The sequence below is a fragment of the Oryctolagus cuniculus genome, chromosome 6 (genome assembly GCF_964237555.1).
Source record: "Oryctolagus cuniculus chromosome 6, mOryCun1.1, whole genome shotgun sequence".
Classification (NCBI taxonomy): domain Eukaryota; kingdom Metazoa; phylum Chordata; class Mammalia; order Lagomorpha; family Leporidae; genus Oryctolagus; species Oryctolagus cuniculus.
Genome location: NC_091437.1, coordinates 123,554,892 through 123,574,753, shown reverse-complemented (window position 1 = coordinate 123,574,753; position 19,862 = coordinate 123,554,892). Strand labels below are relative to the sequence as shown.

General features: G+C 50.2%; 1 protein-coding gene and 1 long non-coding RNA gene across 6 annotated transcripts in view; one reads left to right on the top strand and one right to left on the bottom strand.

The window, feature by feature from the left end:
- MATN2 (matrilin 2) overlaps positions 1–19,862 on the bottom strand; it is a 153,597-nt gene that overhangs the window by 99,623 nt on the left and 34,112 nt on the right. For all 5 annotated transcript variants that reach the window (XM_070075336.1, XM_070075338.1, XM_070075335.1 and 2 more), the window contains exon 3: positions 579–1,148. In XM_070075336.1, the coding sequence (XP_069931437.1) occupies positions 579–1,148 (570 nt within the window). The remainder of the gene's footprint in view (positions 1–578; positions 1,149–19,862) is intronic.
- Positions 6,922–11,352, top strand: LOC103348097 (uncharacterized). Its single transcript, XR_011389253.1, has 3 exons — positions 6,922–7,056; positions 8,454–8,622; positions 8,942–11,352. It is a non-coding gene; the product is annotated as an uncharacterized lncRNA (long non-coding RNA).

Sequence of the window (19,862 nt, the reverse complement as noted above, 5' to 3'; positions counted from 1 at the left end):
CCTTGCACAGAGGCTAACCTCAGTATCACTCCAATTTTAGTATCTATTGCCAAAGTGTGCAACGGGCCTCTTTGTTGGTTGAGGAGCATCAACTGCTAACATCACCAAGGGGCAAAGATGTGTGGTACTCTGCATCATCCAGGGAAAAGTTATGTTGTGCTTTCTGTCCTCCCATTCTGCTCCCTCCTTCCACTCGGGAAATTCAGGGCAGCTCAGTGTGCTAGAGAAAAAGTCTGTCTTCCCTTACCCATTCTGCTCTTTGGGCTCAAATGTCACCTCCCCAGGGAAGGCTCCCCGAACACCTAGGTCTACGTTAGGCACTGGTTATCTGCTCTATCACACTCTGGATGCTTCCCCCACCATGTTACTTATTTGTTTGTCTAATAATATGCTTAATTATCTGTCTCCCTGGCCTAAACGTAGGCCCCCCAAGAGAATGTTACTTGTCTGTCTTGGTCTTTGCTGAACAGCCACTGCCGCTACAGCACCTGGGACAGCGCAGCCCAGAGCTAACACTTGAAGGCGAATGAATGAATCCCACAGATTCCCCCAGAAGAGCCCCAGAGGAGCAGACTTACTGCACAACTTGTTCTGGAACACAGATGTCAGCGACTCGATCTGGCTGAAGTTGGCCACCAGGAAGACGTGGTCCTCGTGGGGCTCACTCCCAATGGCCTTCAGTGTGTTAAGGTCCACCTGGCCCACACCGATGGCAAATATCAGGATGCCCGTGTCCCGTGCCTTGGCAGCCACTTCCGCCACTGAGTCCTGTGGCCTTCCATCTGTCACAATCATTATGACGCGGGGCACATTCTCCCGCAGGGGCCGGGCCCCTTCAGCTTCCGAGAATGCAATGTTCAGAGCATACTGGATGGCCAGCCCTGTCATGGTACCCGTGGACAGATGCCTCATCCTCTTGACGGCTCGCTCGACCTCAGACTTCCTCTTGAAGGTCTTGAGGGAGAACTCATTCTTGACTGTGCTGCCATACTGGAGCAGGCCGACCCGTGTGACGTCGGGTCCGATGTCCAAGAACTGCAAGATGTCCACAATGAACTCCTTAACTTTTGCATAATCGTGGGTGTTGACGCTGCGGGAGCTGTCGATGATGAAGACCAGGTCTGCTCGCTTATTCCCACAGGAGCCCTCTGGGGACACAGGAGAGGTCAAACATATTAGAAGTGAGTCAGGGGCTCCGTGCAGACTGGCTGTTGTTGGAAGTCCTGGGGCTGATGAGCACCTTTCAAACCTCCAGTCTTCATCCACTGTCATCCCCCCTCAGGAAAGTTATATGGGGATACACACTCATGGCTACTGGCTACAAATGGATAGGAGTTCTTTTTGCAAAATAAATGAACATATTCGTTTATAGAAAGTCACCAATGCAATTTTTAGGTGGGAAAACACCCAATCAGGGTCAAAATTACTTTGTTATTTAGCACATGTCATTCAAGCTTGGCAAAGAACACACCAGAAGCTTAGGACAAGGCTCAACGTCAAAAAGCTTAGAGTCTATATGGAGAGGCTGCAATGGAACAATGCAGAAGTAACTAGTGAGGCCAGCGTTATGGCACAGCGGGTTGTTTATGCTCGTGATGCTGGTAACTCACATGGGGGCGTCAGTCTGAGTCTTGGCTGCTCCATTTCCCACCCAGTTCCCTGCTAATGTGCCTGGTGCCTGGGAAAGCAGCAGAAGATGATCCAAGTACTTAGGCCCCTGCTACCCATGTAGGAGACCTGAATGGAGTCTGGCCTCCTGACTTTGGCCTGGCCCAGCCCTGGCTGTTGTAGCCATTTGGGGAGTGAGCAAGTGGATGAAAGACTTTCTCTCTCTCTCTCTCTCTCTCTGACTCTCCTTCTACCTCTCTCTTTTTACTCTGCCTTTCAAACAGATAGTATGAAACTGTGTGGTTCTGACAGTTAAGAGAACAGGGATACTGATGTGCTGGGGTCAAGGAGACGGGCCATGAGCTGCCCTGTGGATGCAGTGTTTGGATTGGAGAGAAGGTTCTCATGGAGAGGGACCCATGAACAGAAGCCCAAGATGAGTGAATGTGTTGAACAACAGAATATGTGAGAAGACCTTGGAAAAGGGAACACTAGGAGCTGCAGGCAGGAATTTGTTGGGAGGATAGCCTGAAGTCACCCATGAAAGATCTTTAAATTCAGACTGAGAGACTTGTACAGGATGCCACCTGTGACAAAGCACCTTAGCATCATATTATGTGACCTGTCTCTCCCATGTTAGGTAATACAAGTCAATTGAGTCTGGTAGGGGGTTGCCAGGTAGTTGATCCACAAGGTTGTTGAATTCATCTGGATGGGAGATGGACTAAGATCTCAAGCAGAGAGGCAACAGTGGAAAAGGAGAAAAAGGGACCCAACCAAGACACATTCCCACCAAGGACAGTTAAACTGGGAAAAAAGGCACGTGTAAAATCTCCCTCTTACCACCATGACTACCGTCCTTGTGACTCAAACACCAAGCAAGAGGCTGTGCGAGGCTTCAGTCCACAGATGAGCTCACTGCTTCCATGTATCTGGGATGTGGAAGATACTGGATGAGATGAGGGGGGCCCCCAGCCTCAGTGGGTGGAAGCTGGGCCCTCCTGCTGGGATTTCCCAGATACACTGAGCTACTGCCTTTGGCAGGGGTGAGTCCCTCCTCCCCCTCCTGCTCATCCCCCTTCCTGGACTTAGCAGCTAAATCAGGATTTGAAAGGGATTAGAAAAGGGATCCCAAATGCTTGCCCTAAATCGCAGTCACCACAGCTGCAAGAATGGAAGAGAGAGCCAAAAACAGAACAGTGAAGCCAGTCATAAAGATGAGAAGTGGGAAAGGCACATGAGGTCAGCCCGTCCTGGCTGGCTCGCCAGGCCGTGACTCCTCCTCGAGGGCCTGCACACACACACACCTCATCATGGCAGCCTCGCCAGTGTGACGACTATAGGGCAGGAGGCAGCCCCAAACGCCAGCAGCCTGGCAGAAAAGCATCCTTCCACTGCCGTCATGTAGAACACTGGGGGCTGGGTGGATTTTAAGATGAGCTTTCTCAAACCTGAGGCCCCAGAAACTGCCTTGGAAGACCCAGTGATACGATCAATAGAAAACCCGACCTTTGTAGGTTTTGAAATCTCTTTTTCCAGAGCACTTTCATTACAATGGTCTCACTTGATTTTCTGGACAGATGAATATATGAAGGCAACGAGAGTTTGAAAATCTTTCACGATTTGGAAAAAGAAAAAAAATGTAGAGAGATGATGCTATTTCTCACCTTTTTGTGTGTTGTGAGAATTTTAGGAAATGATTTGGGTAAACAGCCAACATGCCTGCCCCACCCCCACCCCAGCTCTCCTTTCTCAGCTGTCACTTGTGCCTGGCAGAAGCAAGGCTACAGGCATCACTGTGAAATGAGTGCTACACACACCTGCCCAACAAGGGAAGTGGAACTAAAATCCACTCAAACCCTGACCCCACAGGGGCTGAGTCCACTCAGAAGCATCTAGAAGGTTGCATCGCAAGTGTTTGTGAAGGTACCCATAGTCTAGCATAGGCCCTGGACTAGAGCGGTGAACAACAGATCTATAGGTGTCCAGAAAGACAAGGGCCAGACACTCCCAGGACCCAGGCTGCCCACTCCCACCCTCATCCCCATAGGAGCTGCACCTGCCCTGCCCTTCTTGTCTGAGCTTCCTGCAGGGAGAACACAGCTCAGTGACTTCCACCTACTGAGGGGAGCAGGGCCCAGGTTTAGACCCTGCCATGGGGGAGCACATTAACTAGAGGCTCCTGTCAAGGGGAGGAGGTGCACACTGGCCCCCAAGAATTCGGCTCCTCAGAAGATCTTTGGAAGCAGGGGTTCTCCTTGGACTGAGATTTTTATCTTGGGTCGTCATCAGGGTGTGACTAAGCATTCACAAAGCATCATACACAATTGAAAGGTGCCATGCAGAATTGTGTGTTAAACTCGATTCATTCCCACCAAAACAAACGGGTAGCTTCTATAATGCCTGGATGCTCACACAAAGGTTCAGAATGTTTTTGGAGGTTCCAAATGAACTGTGGTTCTGCATTGAAACCAACAAGTCCTGGCGGCCCAAGTGACCAAGTCTCTTCAAGATGTTTCCTTGGGTCCCTGGGGGTCTCAGAGCTACAGTGTCACAGCTAAATCCCTGGAAGGGCTGGTTCCGTATTCTCAAACCTCACCATGCATCCTAGCTCCCTGGAGGATGTGCAAAAAGCAGATCCATTGGCCATACCCCCAGAGCTTCTGATTCAATCAATAGGTCTGGGGTGGTGCCTGAAAACCTGTGTTTCTTTCTCTTTTTTGACAGGCAGAGTGGACAGTGAGAGAGAGAGACAGAGAGAAAGGTCTTCCTTTTCCGTTGGTTCACACTCCAATGGCCGCCACGGCCAGCGTGCTGCGGCAGTGCACCGCGCTGATCCGATGGCAGGAGCCAGGTACTTCTCCTGGTCTCCCATGGGGTGCAGGGCCCAAGGACTTGGGCCATCCTCCACCGCACTCCCTGGCCACAGCAGAGAGCTGGCCTGGAAGAGGGGCAACCGGGACAGAATCCAGCGCCCTGACCAGGACTAGAACCCGGTGTGCCGGCACCACAAGGCTGAGGATTAGCCTAGTAAGCCGCGGCGCCGGCCGGAAAACCTGTGTTTCTAACAAGTTCCCAGGTAGCATCAATGTTGCTGTCCAAGGACCATTCTCTGAGAATGTCTGGTCTAGCAGATATAGAAATCTCTGATAAAAGACATTCTGAGAATTCTTGGCCTCATCATCTCATTGCAAAGTCCCCAAATCTTGGGAAACTCATGGCATTTGTCTTTGCAGTCATGTGGCTGGAACACAGTTATTCCTGAGTTACTCCTTTTGTGGAATTAAATGGAATTGTGGGTGGTGAAAAAGGCTTCCGGTGGAAGGGACTGAGCAATCCAGGAGAAGATGAGAACCATTAAGTGAAGATGTTCTAGAGCAGGTATGGTCCCTGCTAACAGAGTCCTGGATTCCAGAGCCCCCATCTTTGCCACTATGAGGGAGCATAAACACTTGGAATCGTGGGATCCTGGGTTAATAAAATCTTGGTCACTCATTTTACAGAAGGGGAAAGTGAGGCTCAAAAAGATGACTCTGCTTCTGCAAGGCCTCAGGGACCCCTACAGGCAGATCTGGGACTTTCCCAGCATCCCACTGTGGATACCCTCAGGAAATCCTCACTAGAGCTGGACTTACGGCAGGAATTTTGCAAATACTTGGGTGCACCCTGAAATCTCTGCTCTGCCAAGCCTCACAGCTCTCCACACGGGGACTGCTGAGAGATGTCCCCAGAAAACAGACTCCCCTCTGTGCGTTTCTCTCCCACTATTACCGCTGCCTCTGATCAGGGGCATCCCTGCCTCCTTGGCCGGGGAGAAAAACACACAACAACCTTCCTTTAGGTCCCTGCCTTTGCCCCACTGCAGTAGCAGTCGGAAGAGAGTTTACGGGCACGCAATAAAATGTCATTCTTCTAGCTGTAAAGTGATGGTCTGGACTCCATCAGTAGTACTTCCAGCACTGTCAGTGGAACTCCAAAGTGGGCACTGGGCCAATGGCTAGCTCTCACCTTTGCAGAGAAAGGGAGTCTGCGCCAGCATGACCCTAAGCACCTCTTCTAGCTCAGCGGGATGGCACTGTGCGGCTGCAGCGCTCTTTCCTGCTCTCGGGGTTCCAGCCTTGTCACGAGAGCCTCTCCTGCTCCAGCTACATTCAGCCACGCCCATGGGCTAACAGCGTTTGGGGAAAGCAGCGATGTGAATATCTATGACAAGGCACGGTGGTTTCATCTGGGGACTGAAAGGGCTCTGAAATCCTACAGGACCAACCACGGAGTCCCGTGATCTTAGTGCAGGTTCAGCCTCTGCCACTCTCCTTTTTGCTCCTCGGTCTCTTCCTCTGTAAAATGGGAATAATGATACTTGTAGGACTGTTGTGAGACTCAAAAAGAACATATTAATAATTTATGGCTCGTATTTGTTGAGCACTTCATAGGGGCCAGACCTTGTTCTGCAGGCCTTATATGTTGTCCTGTTGAGTCGTCACAACCACCTCTGAGAAGCAGCTAATTCCCTCTTCACGGATGGCAACAGTGAGTCCCGAGGGAGGGACGACTGGCTCAGGGTCTCCTTCCTGGCAAGCAGAGAGCCCTGATGTGAACCCCTCTTGTCTACCCTGCTAGCACTAAGAGTTACGAGCCCACACTCTTAGCCAGCAAGCTCCGCTCAGCGTGGATGGGAAAGGATCTTACCCTCTGAGACCTGCCATCCCCAGAATATTCAAGATACATCAGAACTGGACCAGCTCTCTGGGTCAGTTTTTTTTTTTTTTTTGCTTGCCTGGAATCAGGGCCCAAGCACTATGGCTCGCACTGGCCTGCCAACTGCCAAGTGCTTCTCCCTCTCTAAATGCCTGTTTGTATTCCTTTTTAAAGAAAAAAATTCATCAAATAATGAAAACAGATGCTTGCCTTCCGAATAGCAGCAGCCCAGTAAATCAGGCTGTTAGTCATTCACATTCTCATTCCCTTGACAAGTGCTTATTGGGAGCTCGGCAAGAGCAAGCTCCCTTGGGAGGGTGAAGGACTGGATGGTGTGATGGACAGACAGTGGCCACCGGTCTTTGAGGCTTGTGGGGAAGAACAGGAACACGTCCAGGCAATGGACAAAGGCCCAGAGAACCGGACTTCAGAAACGGTGCAGCTTCCTATCAATGCCCAGCAGAGCTCCCACAAGCAGATGGTTTGTGGGTTCCTTGCCAAAGGAACCGTGAAAAATTTAATGATACAAGAGAAAAACCATAACAGTTTCTAGGACAGTAGGGGGAGTAAATCAATTAGGGAACTAGAAAATGGTTTTCAGGCAGCATTCAAGACCTATTTGAAGGAAGTAATCGTGAAATGTAACTGAGAACAGTTGATCTGGTTGTGCGTTTTTGCTGCAGCCACACTTAGCTGTGCAGGTAGAAGGGGAAAAGCAGGCAGAAGCTGGATGCAAGCAAGGTCATCAGGGTAAGTCGGGAGCATGGCAAAGGCAGTGACTGCCATGGTTTCCCAGGGAGTTAGAGCTGGGAAGTAGAGACAGGAAATAAGGATATGAAGGGCAATGAAGAGATAGCAGGATCGATGGACTGAAAGTCCGAACAAGGTCACAGAATTGTTGCAGCTGGAATATTGGAAGTGCAGTGGAGGACAGGAGGTTCCTTTTGAGTTGAGGAACTGAAGTTACCACAGAGTCTAGAAAAGAGAAGCACATGGCCAAGATCTCGTGGAAGATAAGAGTACTGCAGAAAAGAAAGCCAAGCTCTTGAGAGGTGCTTCATACGGAAATGGAACTCAGCAACACGCAAGGGTAGTGCTGGGGACGGTGGACGGAGCCAAGAGCTAAGGTTGCTCTTGTAATAAGCAGAGGTTTTTTTAAAGAATTACCAAAAGTGGGCCGGCACCGCAGCTCACTAGGCTAATCCTCCACCTGCGGCGCTGGCACCCCCGGTTCTAGTCCTGGTTGCTCCTCCTCCAGTCCAGCTCTCTGCTGTGGCCTGGGAAGGCAGTGGAGGATGACCCAAGTGCTTGGGCCCTGCACCCACATGGGAGACCAGGAGGAAGCACCTGGCTCCTGGCTTCGGATCAGTGCAGCGCGCCAGCCGAGGGGCCATTTGGGGGTGATGAACCAATGGAAGGAAGACCTTTCTCTGTCTCTCTCTCTCTCACTGTCTAACTCTGCCTGTCAAAAATAAATAAATAAATAAAAAGAATTACCAAAAGTGACCAGAAACACTGTGAAACATGATTAGAAATAAGAGTAAAATGTTATAAAGAGGCAGAGAAAACAACAGCTCACAAGGGTACAATAGGGAGAAAATTAAAGCTGTTCTCTGATGAGAGAGATGGAGAAAGAGAAAATCATGATCATTAGGAGCCAGCAGGAGCTTAGGAGGGCAAAGAAAGCAGGCAATGTTTCCTTTGAATTCCTAGAACAGAACAGAATAGGATCCAGAGAAACCTATAGTTTGCATCTCAGCAAGGGAAAGGATTGGCTCGAGTGAGGCAGAAGTGAACATTCCATGTCTGTGGAACAGTTAGGTAGAGCCAACCATTCAACGAATGTTTAATGGGTACCTATTGCAAAGGGCTCCCAATTATCAAAGGCAATCATACACAGAACAATAATAGAGCATAATAAAGCAGGCAGGCTGGATAGATAGGCAGAGTGTGCTGTGGGTGGTGAATGTCACTGTGTCAAGCCAATCTTGAGTGAGGGCTCTAAATGATATGTGGAGGGGGACAATGAGAGTGGGAAGGGTTGACTACTTCTTGGCACAGACACCCAGGCTCTATGGCAAGCTTTGCAATGTCCTTGTTTGTCCCTGGCAGACATTACTAATCAATTCTGGCCATCTCCCATTCAGCCTGGACTCAGCCCCCGGATCTTTCAACACCACATTCCAGGTACTACAGACGATCTACAGAGCTGGCACATGAAATGGAATTACTTTGCCAACCTGGTTTCAGAGTCTGGTGCTCTGCAACAAAGGCTGAAGCACTCAGTTGGATCTGCTTCTTCGAGACCGAATACAGGTAAGGGAGCTACTCACACTTAGGACAGAGTGCTTGCCTCTAAGTGCTGACTTGTTACTTTTTTGTGAGAAAAAAGAAGGGTGGGCAGACAAGGCTGGCCATGTCAACAGTCTGCACATGAACTTCCAGAAAAAGCCACATCTGGGATGGAGGGGGCTGGGTGGGCACAGGATCAGAGCTGAGGAAATACAAAGAGTGTAAGAAATATTCTCAGCTGTGACAGTGGCATGGATCTCCCATTCTAAGAATATAAAATTAGCACGTCCACACACAGGGCAGTTGCACCTTATGAGCCTTTGCTTTATGTACATTGAACCAGGTGGGCTTGTCAAGGAAAGACAAAGACACAGACTGTGAGCAAGACCACCATGTAACACAGCACCACGGTGCTGTCCACTACCATGCCCTATGGATACAGATGCCTGTGATGTGGCCCTGCTGCCCCCCCTTCTTGTGGCCTGTCCCCAGGAGCCTCCAGGCCATGACCAGCACTGGGAGAATACAGGCAATTCAGTGAGACTTCAGAGGTAATTTGGGTCATTTTTGATGTTTGTCCCTACTGCAACTTGACTTGTAATTCCCCTGTAGGTGGGGCACTTGATTGGTGTGCCATGGACGTTGGCTGGGGATGGAAACCCCATAATCAATTTTTGCCTCTCCAATTCCCTTATTAGTCAGTCACCAGCTGCTACATTACCTCACATCAGACATTGTACAAAGCAGTTGATGAGCTATGGCTTTCTTTGAGTCAGTCACGCTCTGTTCGCAGCTTCCAAAAGAATCACCGGGGAATATCCCGAAAACCTGCTAATATTTTATTAGGGAGACACCCTGGACTACTTAATGAGTCTAGGATAAACCCTGGACTCATTAGGAAACCATTTCCCACTTGCTAGCATATTTTCCAAACATTTTTCCAAATTCTGGGGGCACATGTGGTTCTCTCTACACGGCTACGAACAATGTTGGGAGGAATCGTTAAGACGTCGAGTAAGAGTCAGGACCAGCAAGGTTTCTGAGGGCTGGAATAATGAGTCAAAACTCACAAGATGAAACCCAATTGGTGGTGAGCCCTGCATGTGGGGTTAAAAAACCAACCCTAGAAGCCCAGGAATGGAGACATCTGAATTGATAGGGGCCACAAATTAAAATCAGGAGCCAGGCTGGTAAATCCAAGCCTTGTATGCTGCCCTTCCACACCCCAGCCCCAGCACCTGTGGCAGACCCAGTCAATTCTGGCCTCAGAGTTGGCCATGGAGTTGCTGTCAACACAGCACCCTGAGGTCCCACCACCCACTGACTGTGGGGGAAGCTATGGGAAGACACTAGTTTGCCATCTAGAAGACACTTTCCAATCACTGTCATTAGATTCCTCCCAACATCAACCCCCCATCTTCTCCCTCATGGCTTGCCTGGCCTGGGAACGAGAGACTCTCCCGACGGAATGGTCCTTGCTCTTTCTCCCTCAGTATGAGAATTTTCCTGTGAATGAGTATTTACAGAGTCGCCTTGGTCTGAGTCACAGCAGCTGGATCTGGTAGCTGTCAGCTTCCAAGACAAACGAGCCTCTGGAAGCTGTTTTGTCAAAGCTACCACCATCCTCAGGTCACGGTGTCCAGGGGAGAATGAAAGAACTCAGCCTCCCGCACCACCCACTCCCTGTCTGACACTGTACACGCAGGCAGCAGCCAACTGCCCGTCTGCGCTTCCCGACACACTGCCCTCTCTGCTGGGAATGCCTCAGCTGCCTTCTCAGCTTCAGGCTCAGCCCTGGGGTCCATTCAGGAAAGCTTTTCTTGACAGATCCTCCTCCACTGGCTTAATGACCTTTCTCTGAGCCCCCGTGCAGCCCTGATTCCCTCTGTCTGAGCATTCCCCCCAGCAGCTCATGCAGGGAGCTACCAGGCCACAGGCAGTATCATTGATGAATCCCTAGCACCCGATACCCTGCCTTTGCTTAGAACATTTGGTGTGTGCACATGTAGGTGTTGCACCTCTATCAGCTAGGGTGAGTTAGGAAAGCTGTTCCCTGGGGTACAATAAGAACAGCCTGTGGGGGCTGGTGCTGTGGTGCAGCGGGTAAAGCTGCCACCTGCAGTGCCGGCATCCCATATGGGCACCGGTTCAAGTCCCAGCTGCTCCACTTCCCATCCAGCTTTCTGCTGTGGCCTGGGAAAGCAGCAGAAGATGGCCCAAGTCCTTGGGCCCCTGCACCCACATGGAAGACCTGGAAGAAGCTCCTGACTCCTGGCTTCGGATCGGTGCAGCTCCGGCCATTGCAGCCAACTGGGGAGTGAACCAGTGGATGAAAGACCTCTCTCTCTCTCTACCTCTGCCTCTCCTTCTCTCTCTGTGTAACTCTGACTTTCAAATAAATAAATAGGGGCCAGTGCTGTGGCTCAGCAGGTTAACACCCTGGCCTGAAGCGCCAGCATCCCATATGGATGCCAGTTCTAGTCCCGGCTGCTCCACTTCTGGTCCAGCTCTCTGCCATGGCCTGAGATGGCAGTGGAGGATGGCCCAAGTCCTTGGGCTCCTGCAACCACGTGGGAGACCTGGAAGAAGCTCCTGGCTCCTGGCTTTGGATTGGCTCAGCTCCAGCCGTTGCAACCAATTGGGGAGTAAACCACTGGATGGAAGACCGCGCTCTCTCTCTCTCTGCCTCTCCTCTCTCTGTGTAACTCTGACTTTCAAATAAATAAATAAATATTTAAAAAAAAAAAAAAAGAACAGCCTGTGGCAGAGATCCACAGCGACCTAGGGCACCTATTTAAAACGCTGGATCCTGGGCTGTATCCTAGACCCAATGACTCAGTTATCAGATAATACATTAACTGGTGGTTGCAAATGGCCCTGTACCACTCCTGCCTGGGTTCAATGCCCTGAGAGGCACTGCTACTACAGCTGAGGCTCCAGAAAGTCACCCTCTGCTCCCAGCTGAGTCCACAAGCACCTTCGCTTTACCAGGTAGTGATGATAAGAAGCTCATCAGTAACTTGATGTGCTCCAGTGTCATCCCACAGCTATGTATGCTATTTACTGGCCTGCAGGTCCCACCAAGCCTTAAGTCACATTTAGGGTCTTCTTCTTCACCCTGGTTTCATCAATGCCTGGCTCTGGCTGGCACACAAAAAGCAGTGAACTAAAGGCACAGAGGGCAAAAGCACCCACTATTGGTCCTGTGTGGATGCTGACACTTAGAAGACACTGTCCCCGGGGGTCACCGCTGTGGCGCAGTGGGTTAACGCCCTGGCCTGAAGCACAGGCATCCCATTTGGGCGCCAGTTCTAGTCCCAGCTGCTCCTCTTCCGATCCAGCTCTCTGCTATAGCCTGGGAATGCAGTGGAAGATGGCCCAAGTCCTTGGGCCCCTGCACCTGTGTGGGAGACGTGGAGGAAGCTCCTGGCTCCTGGCTTCGGATAGGTGCAACTCTAGCCATTGCGGCCATTGGGGAGTGAACCAGTGGATGGAAGACTTCTCTTTGCCTCTCCTCTCTCTGTGTAACTCTTTCAAATAAATAAAATCTTTTAAAAAAGTTAAGAAAAAAAAAGAAGACACTGTCCCTGGCCTTGGGGGCTTACAGTCCATGGAGTCATTGATGAAATAGGAGGCTGGCTGCGGAGCAAGGCGGGGCAAGATAAATTCTTATGCAGTAAGTATATGACATGTTTGGCCTGAATAGCTAAATCCTAGGTCACGAAGAGCAGTGGCTGGGGAGTGTGCTTCTGCGTGAGGGTGCAACGATGGCAAAGGCACGCGCTGCCTCTCGGCCAGCCTCTGCGGCCGGCAGTGACAGCGCACATGCAGGCAGAGGTGACTCCCCTAATACAGCCTGCTTGCAATGCCTGGCTGGAGTAGAACAAAAGGTAGAAGATGGTTGGGGAGAGGAAGCCATGGTTAGCCAGGCTCCCTGTTCTTCCAGAGCCACCCCAGGCTGCCTCTTTCTGCTCTGTGTGCTTTTGGTCACAGACCCTTTGGCCCAGTGAGCTGTGGAAAAGGCAGCTGATTCCATTCAAGGCAGCCTGCACACTGTGCTTCTTTCAACACACAAGGTAGGGTCTGAGTGCCAGCCTTTATTCTATTAACATCTACAAAGGAGGGGAACGTGTCTTGCAAAATAGGCGTGGCAATGTCAGGATGAACTGTAGGGGTTCCCCACCCCCATTTTATTTAAAAGGCAAAGAGACAGACAGATAGATAAAGAGCTTTCCATCTACTGGTTCACTCCCTAATGCTCACAACAGCCCAGGCTGGATCAGGCCATAGCAAGGAGGCAGAAACTCCATGTGGGTCTCCCACATGGGTGGCAGAGACCTAAGTACTGAGCCATCACCTGCTGCCTCCAGGGTGCACATCAGCAAGAAGCTGGATCAGAAGCTGAGCACCTGGGACTCAAACGAGGCACTCAGATACAGAACGCGAGTATCCCAGGCGGCAATGTAAGCAGCTGTGCCTAATGTCTACCCCAGCATGAGCTGTTCTTGCTGCTGGCCCACATCTTTGGGTAGCAACGAGGCTCCATAATGCAGAAACAGAGACAGGAGGCAGGGGCGTCAGGGGATCCAGGGTTGACACCAGCTCAAATGTCAGTTGTCCCTGCTGACTGTCATAAATTCCTTTGGGAACACAGCCCTCCAAGGCCCTTGGAGAGTGCACCAACCAATGAGCCAGCAAGATGGAAAAGGAAAAAAAAAAAACGGAAAGGAAAAACACGCCACATCACACCAGCCTCGTCTAGTAACTGCTACATGAGCTGAGAGAAAGGAGGCATCGTCTGAGGTTCAGCAACTGTGGTTTCCAGAACCCTGGACCATTTTCTTTACGAGGAAGCCAAAGAGAACGCTACCCTGGCTCAGCCCAGGAGAAAACAATTTGCAAGCAATTGCCTTTCTCTGCAAGGTAAAGCAGTCTGCTCAAGTCTCATTTGAAAATGCCCCTCACACCCTTGCTCTAGGTCTGACATACACATGGCCTTTCTCTTAACAAATAAAGGGGAGTGCAGCGAAGCCCTGGAAGGGTTCATGGTTTTAAAACCTTTTTTAAAAAACACTATTAACTGGGTGTATATATACAGAATAAACAGGGTATTATCCAACAAACCCCTCATCATCTTTCTGCCTTTCAATCAAATGGAAAAATGACACACTGAAAAGTGTAGTGCATGCACACACACTCACACTCACACTCACACATACACACCATCCTGATAGGGCAGGCACACACACACACACACACACCCCGTACAAATGCAGGAAGGTACGGAAAGTACCGGAAAACCATTAGGTGATTTCTGCTCTTTGCCAAGTATGCAACAGCATAGGCAGGTTTTAAAAAAGTGACCTGGCATTTGACCCACAGGAGAGTTTTAACTTCATAAATTGGGCATTTGCCTCGTCTGCTTCCTGCGAGTTCAGCAAGTGGGAGCCAGGATCCGAGCAGAGAGCCCTGTGACGGCCACGCAGGCTTGGGCTGGGAAGCGGCCTCTAAGGTAGCCAGGAGGCAGGGGTGGAAATGTCTCGCATCACTGGATGTGGCATTGTGGAGTCCTCTCCCCGGAAGGAGGCAGTGCAGCTGTGCACGGAGTACAGGGCAGATGAGAGGGCTGGGCCAGGTGCTCCACACTCCTGAACCAGAAAGGCCGAGCGTATCTTGACAACATTTCTCTCATCACGTCAGTTCGATTGAGTTGTGCCAACAACTGCAGAGCCCTACTCTCTGTGTCACAGGATGGGGACACAGGATGAGAACCAGTCTCAGCCAGGGAAGAGCCCACAGCTTTGTAGAGAAGACAGAATGCACAAGACTCATAAAAACCAGGGGCAAGTGATGCTTGGGTCAGAGCGCCAGTCCCGAGATGGAAGGCGTGTGGGTGTGCAGATTGCTGGACAAGGTGACAAGTGCTGTGCGCCAGGACACTATTATGACATTGTCTCAGGATGAGCAGGAGTTAGCCAGGCGCAGAGTAGGGTGGGCATTTGGGGAAGGGGCAGCATGAATAGAGGCCTGGAGGCCAGAGCAGAGTGAGGGACACACTGGGGTTAACCGCAGGAACCGTGGCATGGCTGAATTCCTAAGGACAAGAGGGTGACAGTGCCCTGTGTGTCGGGAGGGCTGCATATGGGCCCTCTGCAAGAAGCTGGGACTTCATTTAGAAGCCCCCGGGAGGGGCACTGGAATGCCGGCATAAATGTGCTCATCCTCCTGTAGACACATTCCACCAACTCCTGACTCAGCCTTCCCCACATGTTCCCCTCCCACCCCAGTCCCCAGCCTGGTCGCAGGTACACATCAATTTCTCTCTACGTAGATCCGAGTAGAGAATGCCCTGGGGAGGATTTGAAGGCAGCCCCTGGTCTTTACAAGTCGATTTTCTGCCCCGTGGTTATCAGATCCCGGAGTAAGTCTACGTGAAGGGCTTGTCGGGGGATGATACAGATAGCCGAGGTCAGTGAAGGGCCACTTCTACTCATCCCTCTCAACTGTCCACCTCCTCCACTGAATTCATCCAAAACTCAAGTAACCAATTGGCACTCAGCATGAATTCTCGTCTCCCCCTGTGCTTCCTCCAGTACAACAGAAGCTACAAAAGACAAAAACCATTGGTATGTTGGAACAAGAATTGGCTCCTGAATTCACGCAGGATGTTAAACCCCAAAGTCATAAAGTAATGGGGCTAAAAGGGTGGAAACAGCCGAGTGATGGTAATTTTTATTGCAGAGGTGGCGCCTGGAGGGAGGTCCTTAGGTCACTGGCAGGTGGTGTCAGAATGCAGCTCAGGGGGGTTGGTTGCATAGCCTGAGACAAAAAAGCCCAGGGCTGCGTCTGCTTCCTGGCTCACCACGTGACCCTCTCTCTGCCACTGCTATCCACCAGCCTCAGCAGATACACACTCAACCAATGGGAGACTGGGTCCTGAGCTTGATCCTTCAGAATCATGAGCCAAAATAAACCTGTTTTCCTCATGGGCAGCCTGTGTCCGGTACTCTGTGGCAGTAATGGAAAGGTGACTAATACAACCACATTTCCCAGACTCTCTTGCAGCTACGGTTCTCAGTAGAAGTAAGTGGCCCCAATTCTATACACTCACAAAGGATGGAGTGACGTGCACACTGTCTCTACTCTGCTCACCAGCATCATGGATGGTGATCATGGTGGCAGCAGCATCCTCATCCCAGCAATGTGCTTTTGTGTGGTGGCCCCTGTCCTTCCAACACTTAGTAAGCACCTAGCTCCCTGTATTAAATCCCTGTATGCTTGAAGCACCTAGAAAGCAAGCTTCATTTCCTGCACTGGCCCTAAGCACTCCCTCAGTCCTCAGTATCCCTGGCTTCCTGATGCCGTATCCTTCCACGCTGAGTTCCTGCTAAGGATGCCAAACGCATTGAAACGGAAAAATACAACTAGGCATGCTCAGTTCTGTCCACGCAGCTCACTTGAAATCCTAGTCTTCCCAAACATTGTGAACGCAGGGACAACCCCTCCCTGCCCCCTAAACCTCTGCATGCCCACTCCCATCCTGCTACTCTCTATAGCGATTCCCTAATTGCCCAGCTGGTACGCATTCTCCGAAACTTGGGCTCTCTCTCCACTCCAATACAATGCTTCATTTCCTCCATTCTTACTTAACTTGGCTTCGGTTTCAACTCCCTAAACACACGGGAACAGTATATTACACTAAAGGAAAACTCCTGAGCCAGCACTTTATTTCCTCATCACTCGCAGTGCTTGAGCGAGTGCTAGGTTCCAGCTGCTATAGTTGACTCCACTAAGTTGAACGTCCAATGTTAGAGTTGCTAGGGAAGAAAGAAGTAACATTTCAGGATTCCTTCACCGCCTTGGTAACTTGTTTCTAGGTTGTTCTACAAACAGTTTTTCTTGCAGCTGATCATTAAGATGAACATCAGTTAGTAAGACATTAATGAACTGAAATGGTATTTCTTCAAGACCCAATAAAGGGAAATGTTTCTAAAAATTTATTGGTTTATTTGAAAGGCAGAGAGACAGAGAAACAGAGAGAGAGAAACAGAGTGAGAGAGAGGTCTTCCATCTGCTGGTTTACTCCCCAATTGGCTACAATGGCTGGAGCTGCACTAATCTGAAGCCAGGAGCCAGGAGCTTCTTCCAGGTCTCCCACGTGGTTGTAGGAGCCCAAGGACTTGGGCCATCTTCTACTGCTTTCCCAGGTCATAGCAGAGAGCTGGATTGGAAGTGGAGCATCCGAGACTCAAACTGGCACCCATTTGGGATGCCAGCACTGCAGGCAGCGGCTTCACTCACTACGCCATAGTGCTGGCCCACACTCTCCATTCTGGGAAAGTCACTCAATCTCTCCAAACTTCAGTTTCATCTTCTGCAAGATGGGGACAATAACCATACTAGCTCATAGGACTGTCAGGGGGATTAAACAAGTAAATATGTAAACAGTATTTGGATAGAGTCCAATAGTCCATTCACTGTTGTAAATCTTATTTCCTCATGGTATTGCACTAAAGGTTATATGGCACCAACACAGCATAGAAGAGACAGCACCAGTCTGGGAGTTCAGAGACCTGGGTTTTGGTCCCCTCTGGTCCTCTCTCTGCCACCAGCTAGGTGACACTGGTGATGCCACCTTTTTTTTTCTTCTTTTTTGCTAGACCACTTTTGATCTCTAGTTTCCATTCTCCTCTCCTATAAAGTGAGAGAGTTGGACTAAATGATGTGTCTCAGTTCTCTTTCAGCTCCAGGATTCTATAATTCCAAATAAAGTAAGTTCAATAGAGATGTTCCTTGACCTTTACTAATGGTTACATCTGTATCTACAGTAACATCTGTAATGGTAGCTAATACTTATTGAACAGTGGTTAATGTATCAATAGACTGATACATGTTGTACACACACTAGCTCACTACTCCTCACACCAGCCTACTGTCTCACTTGAGGCTCTGGGAGGCCAGGGTATTTTGCCTAAGGTCCCAGTTAGTAAGTGGTGGAGCCAGCATTTGAATCTAGAGGTGTCTGACTCTAAAACACATACTCTTGGGACTGACATTGTGGTACAGGGAGTTAAGCCACCAACGGCAACACCAGCATCCCATATAGACACCAGTTCAAGTCCTGGCTGTTCCACTTCCAATCCAGCTTCCTGTTAATGTGCCTAGGAAAGCAACAGAAGATGACCCAGGAACTCAGGACCCTGTTACCCCTGTGGGAGACCCAAATGAAGTTCTAAGCTCTTAGCTTCAGCCTTCCTGGCCCAGCTCTGGCTGTTGCAGCCATTTGGAGAACGAATCAGCTGATGGAAGATCTCTGTCTCTCCCTCTTTCTCTATAATTCTGCCTTTCATATGAATAAATAAACCTTTTAAAAAATAAAACTCAGGGGTCGGTTCCATGGCTCACTTGGCTAATCCTCCGCCTGTGGCGCCAGAATCCCATATGGGCGCCGGGTTCTAGTCCCGGCTGCTCCTCTTCCAGTCCAGCTCTCTGCTGTGGCCCGGGAGTACAGTGGAGGATGGCCCAAGTGCTTGGGCCCTGCACCCGCATGGGAGACCAAGAGGAAGCACCTGGCTCCTGGCTTTGGATCGGCGTAGCTCCGGCCGTGGCGGCCATTTGTGGGGTGAACCAACGGAAGGAAGACCTTTCTCTCTGTCTCTCCCTCTCACTGTCTGTAACTCTACCTGTCAAATAAATAAATAATCTTTTTAAAAAAAACTCATATTCTTCATGAATTTGTTCCAGGAAAACACACACACACATGAGTATACCCTTTAGGACTTCACATTATGCTACTGTCCCTCATTCTAACTGTAGGCTTTTCTGCAGGCTGAATCCATAAATTTCCATAATCCTATAAAATTCAATAATTCGTAGTTCTTCATTACACTCCAGAGGTTACTCAACTCTGCTATCATCCCACAATTGGATTGCTGCATTAGCTCCTAACCAGTGTTTGACTCTGCCCTTCTACAGACTGTGAACCAACAGCAAGAGCCATCCTTAAGGACCAAGTGAAACCACACCATGCCTCTGGCCAAGGCCCTCCAGCGACTCCCATCTTGCCCAGAGAAAACCCTGCTGTTACGATGCCCCCACCCCCGTGCCCCACCAAGGCTCCCTCATCACTCATCTGATTTCTCCTTCACAGCCCCTCCCTCGGTCTGGGAGAGCCACGCTGGCCTCCCTGTTGTGCTAAAGCCTTTGGGCTCACACCTGCCTGTCGTCCCTGTCCCTGTCCCTGCTGCCGGAACATTCTCCTAGTGACTGTGCCTTCACCAGGTCAGTGAGTCCTTCCCCTCCCCACTCCCACCGGGTGACAGGCGACACGAGCCAGGCACAGAGGGCAAATCCTGCACTTCCATGTGAGCTGAAAAGGCTGAGCTCACAGAGGCAGTGAGCAACACGGCTCATGTAATCCATTCTATCCTCAATTGATTCTAAGATTGATATATGATTTAAGATTGGAAAGGAAAAATTACTATCATATTTAAGTCAATACTCAAATAAATAAAATGTCGGCCGGCGCCGCAGCTCACTAGGCTAATCCTCCGCCTTGCGGCGCCGGCACACAGGGTTCTAGTCCCGGTCGGGGCGCCGGATTCTGTCCCGGTTGCCCCTCTTCCAGGCCAGCTCTCTGCTGTAGCCAGGGAGTGCAGTGGAGGATGGCCCAAGTGCTTGGGCCCTGCACCCCATGGGAGACCAGGATAAGTACCTGGCTCCTGCCATCGGATCGGCGCGGTGCGCCGGCCGCAGCACGCCAACTGCGGCGGCCATTGGAGGGTGAACCAACGAAAAAAGGAAGACCTTTCTCTCTGTCTCTCTCACTGTCCACTCTGCCTGTCAAAAAAAAAAAAAATAAAAAAATAAATAAAATGTCATCTCATTAATAAATGTCATCTAATACCATTAAACATGTCATCTCTCATTCACTCATTACTCATTTCTCTTTTTTTTAAAGTTTATTTTGATTTGAAAGGCAGAATGACAGAGACAAGGAGATGTGGGGGGGAGAAACAAAGAAAGAGACACATCTTCCATCCACTGGTTCACTCCCCACATGGAAAAAATGACCAGGCTGAAGTCAGGAGCCCAGAACTCCACATGGGTCTCCCACATAGGTGCAGGAGCACGAGCACTTGGGCCATCTTCTACTGCTTTCCCAGGAGCATTAGCAGGGAACTGGATCAGAAGTGGAGCATCTGGGACTCAAACTGACAGTCTGATATGGAATGCCAACGTCACAGGCTGGGGCTTAACTTGCT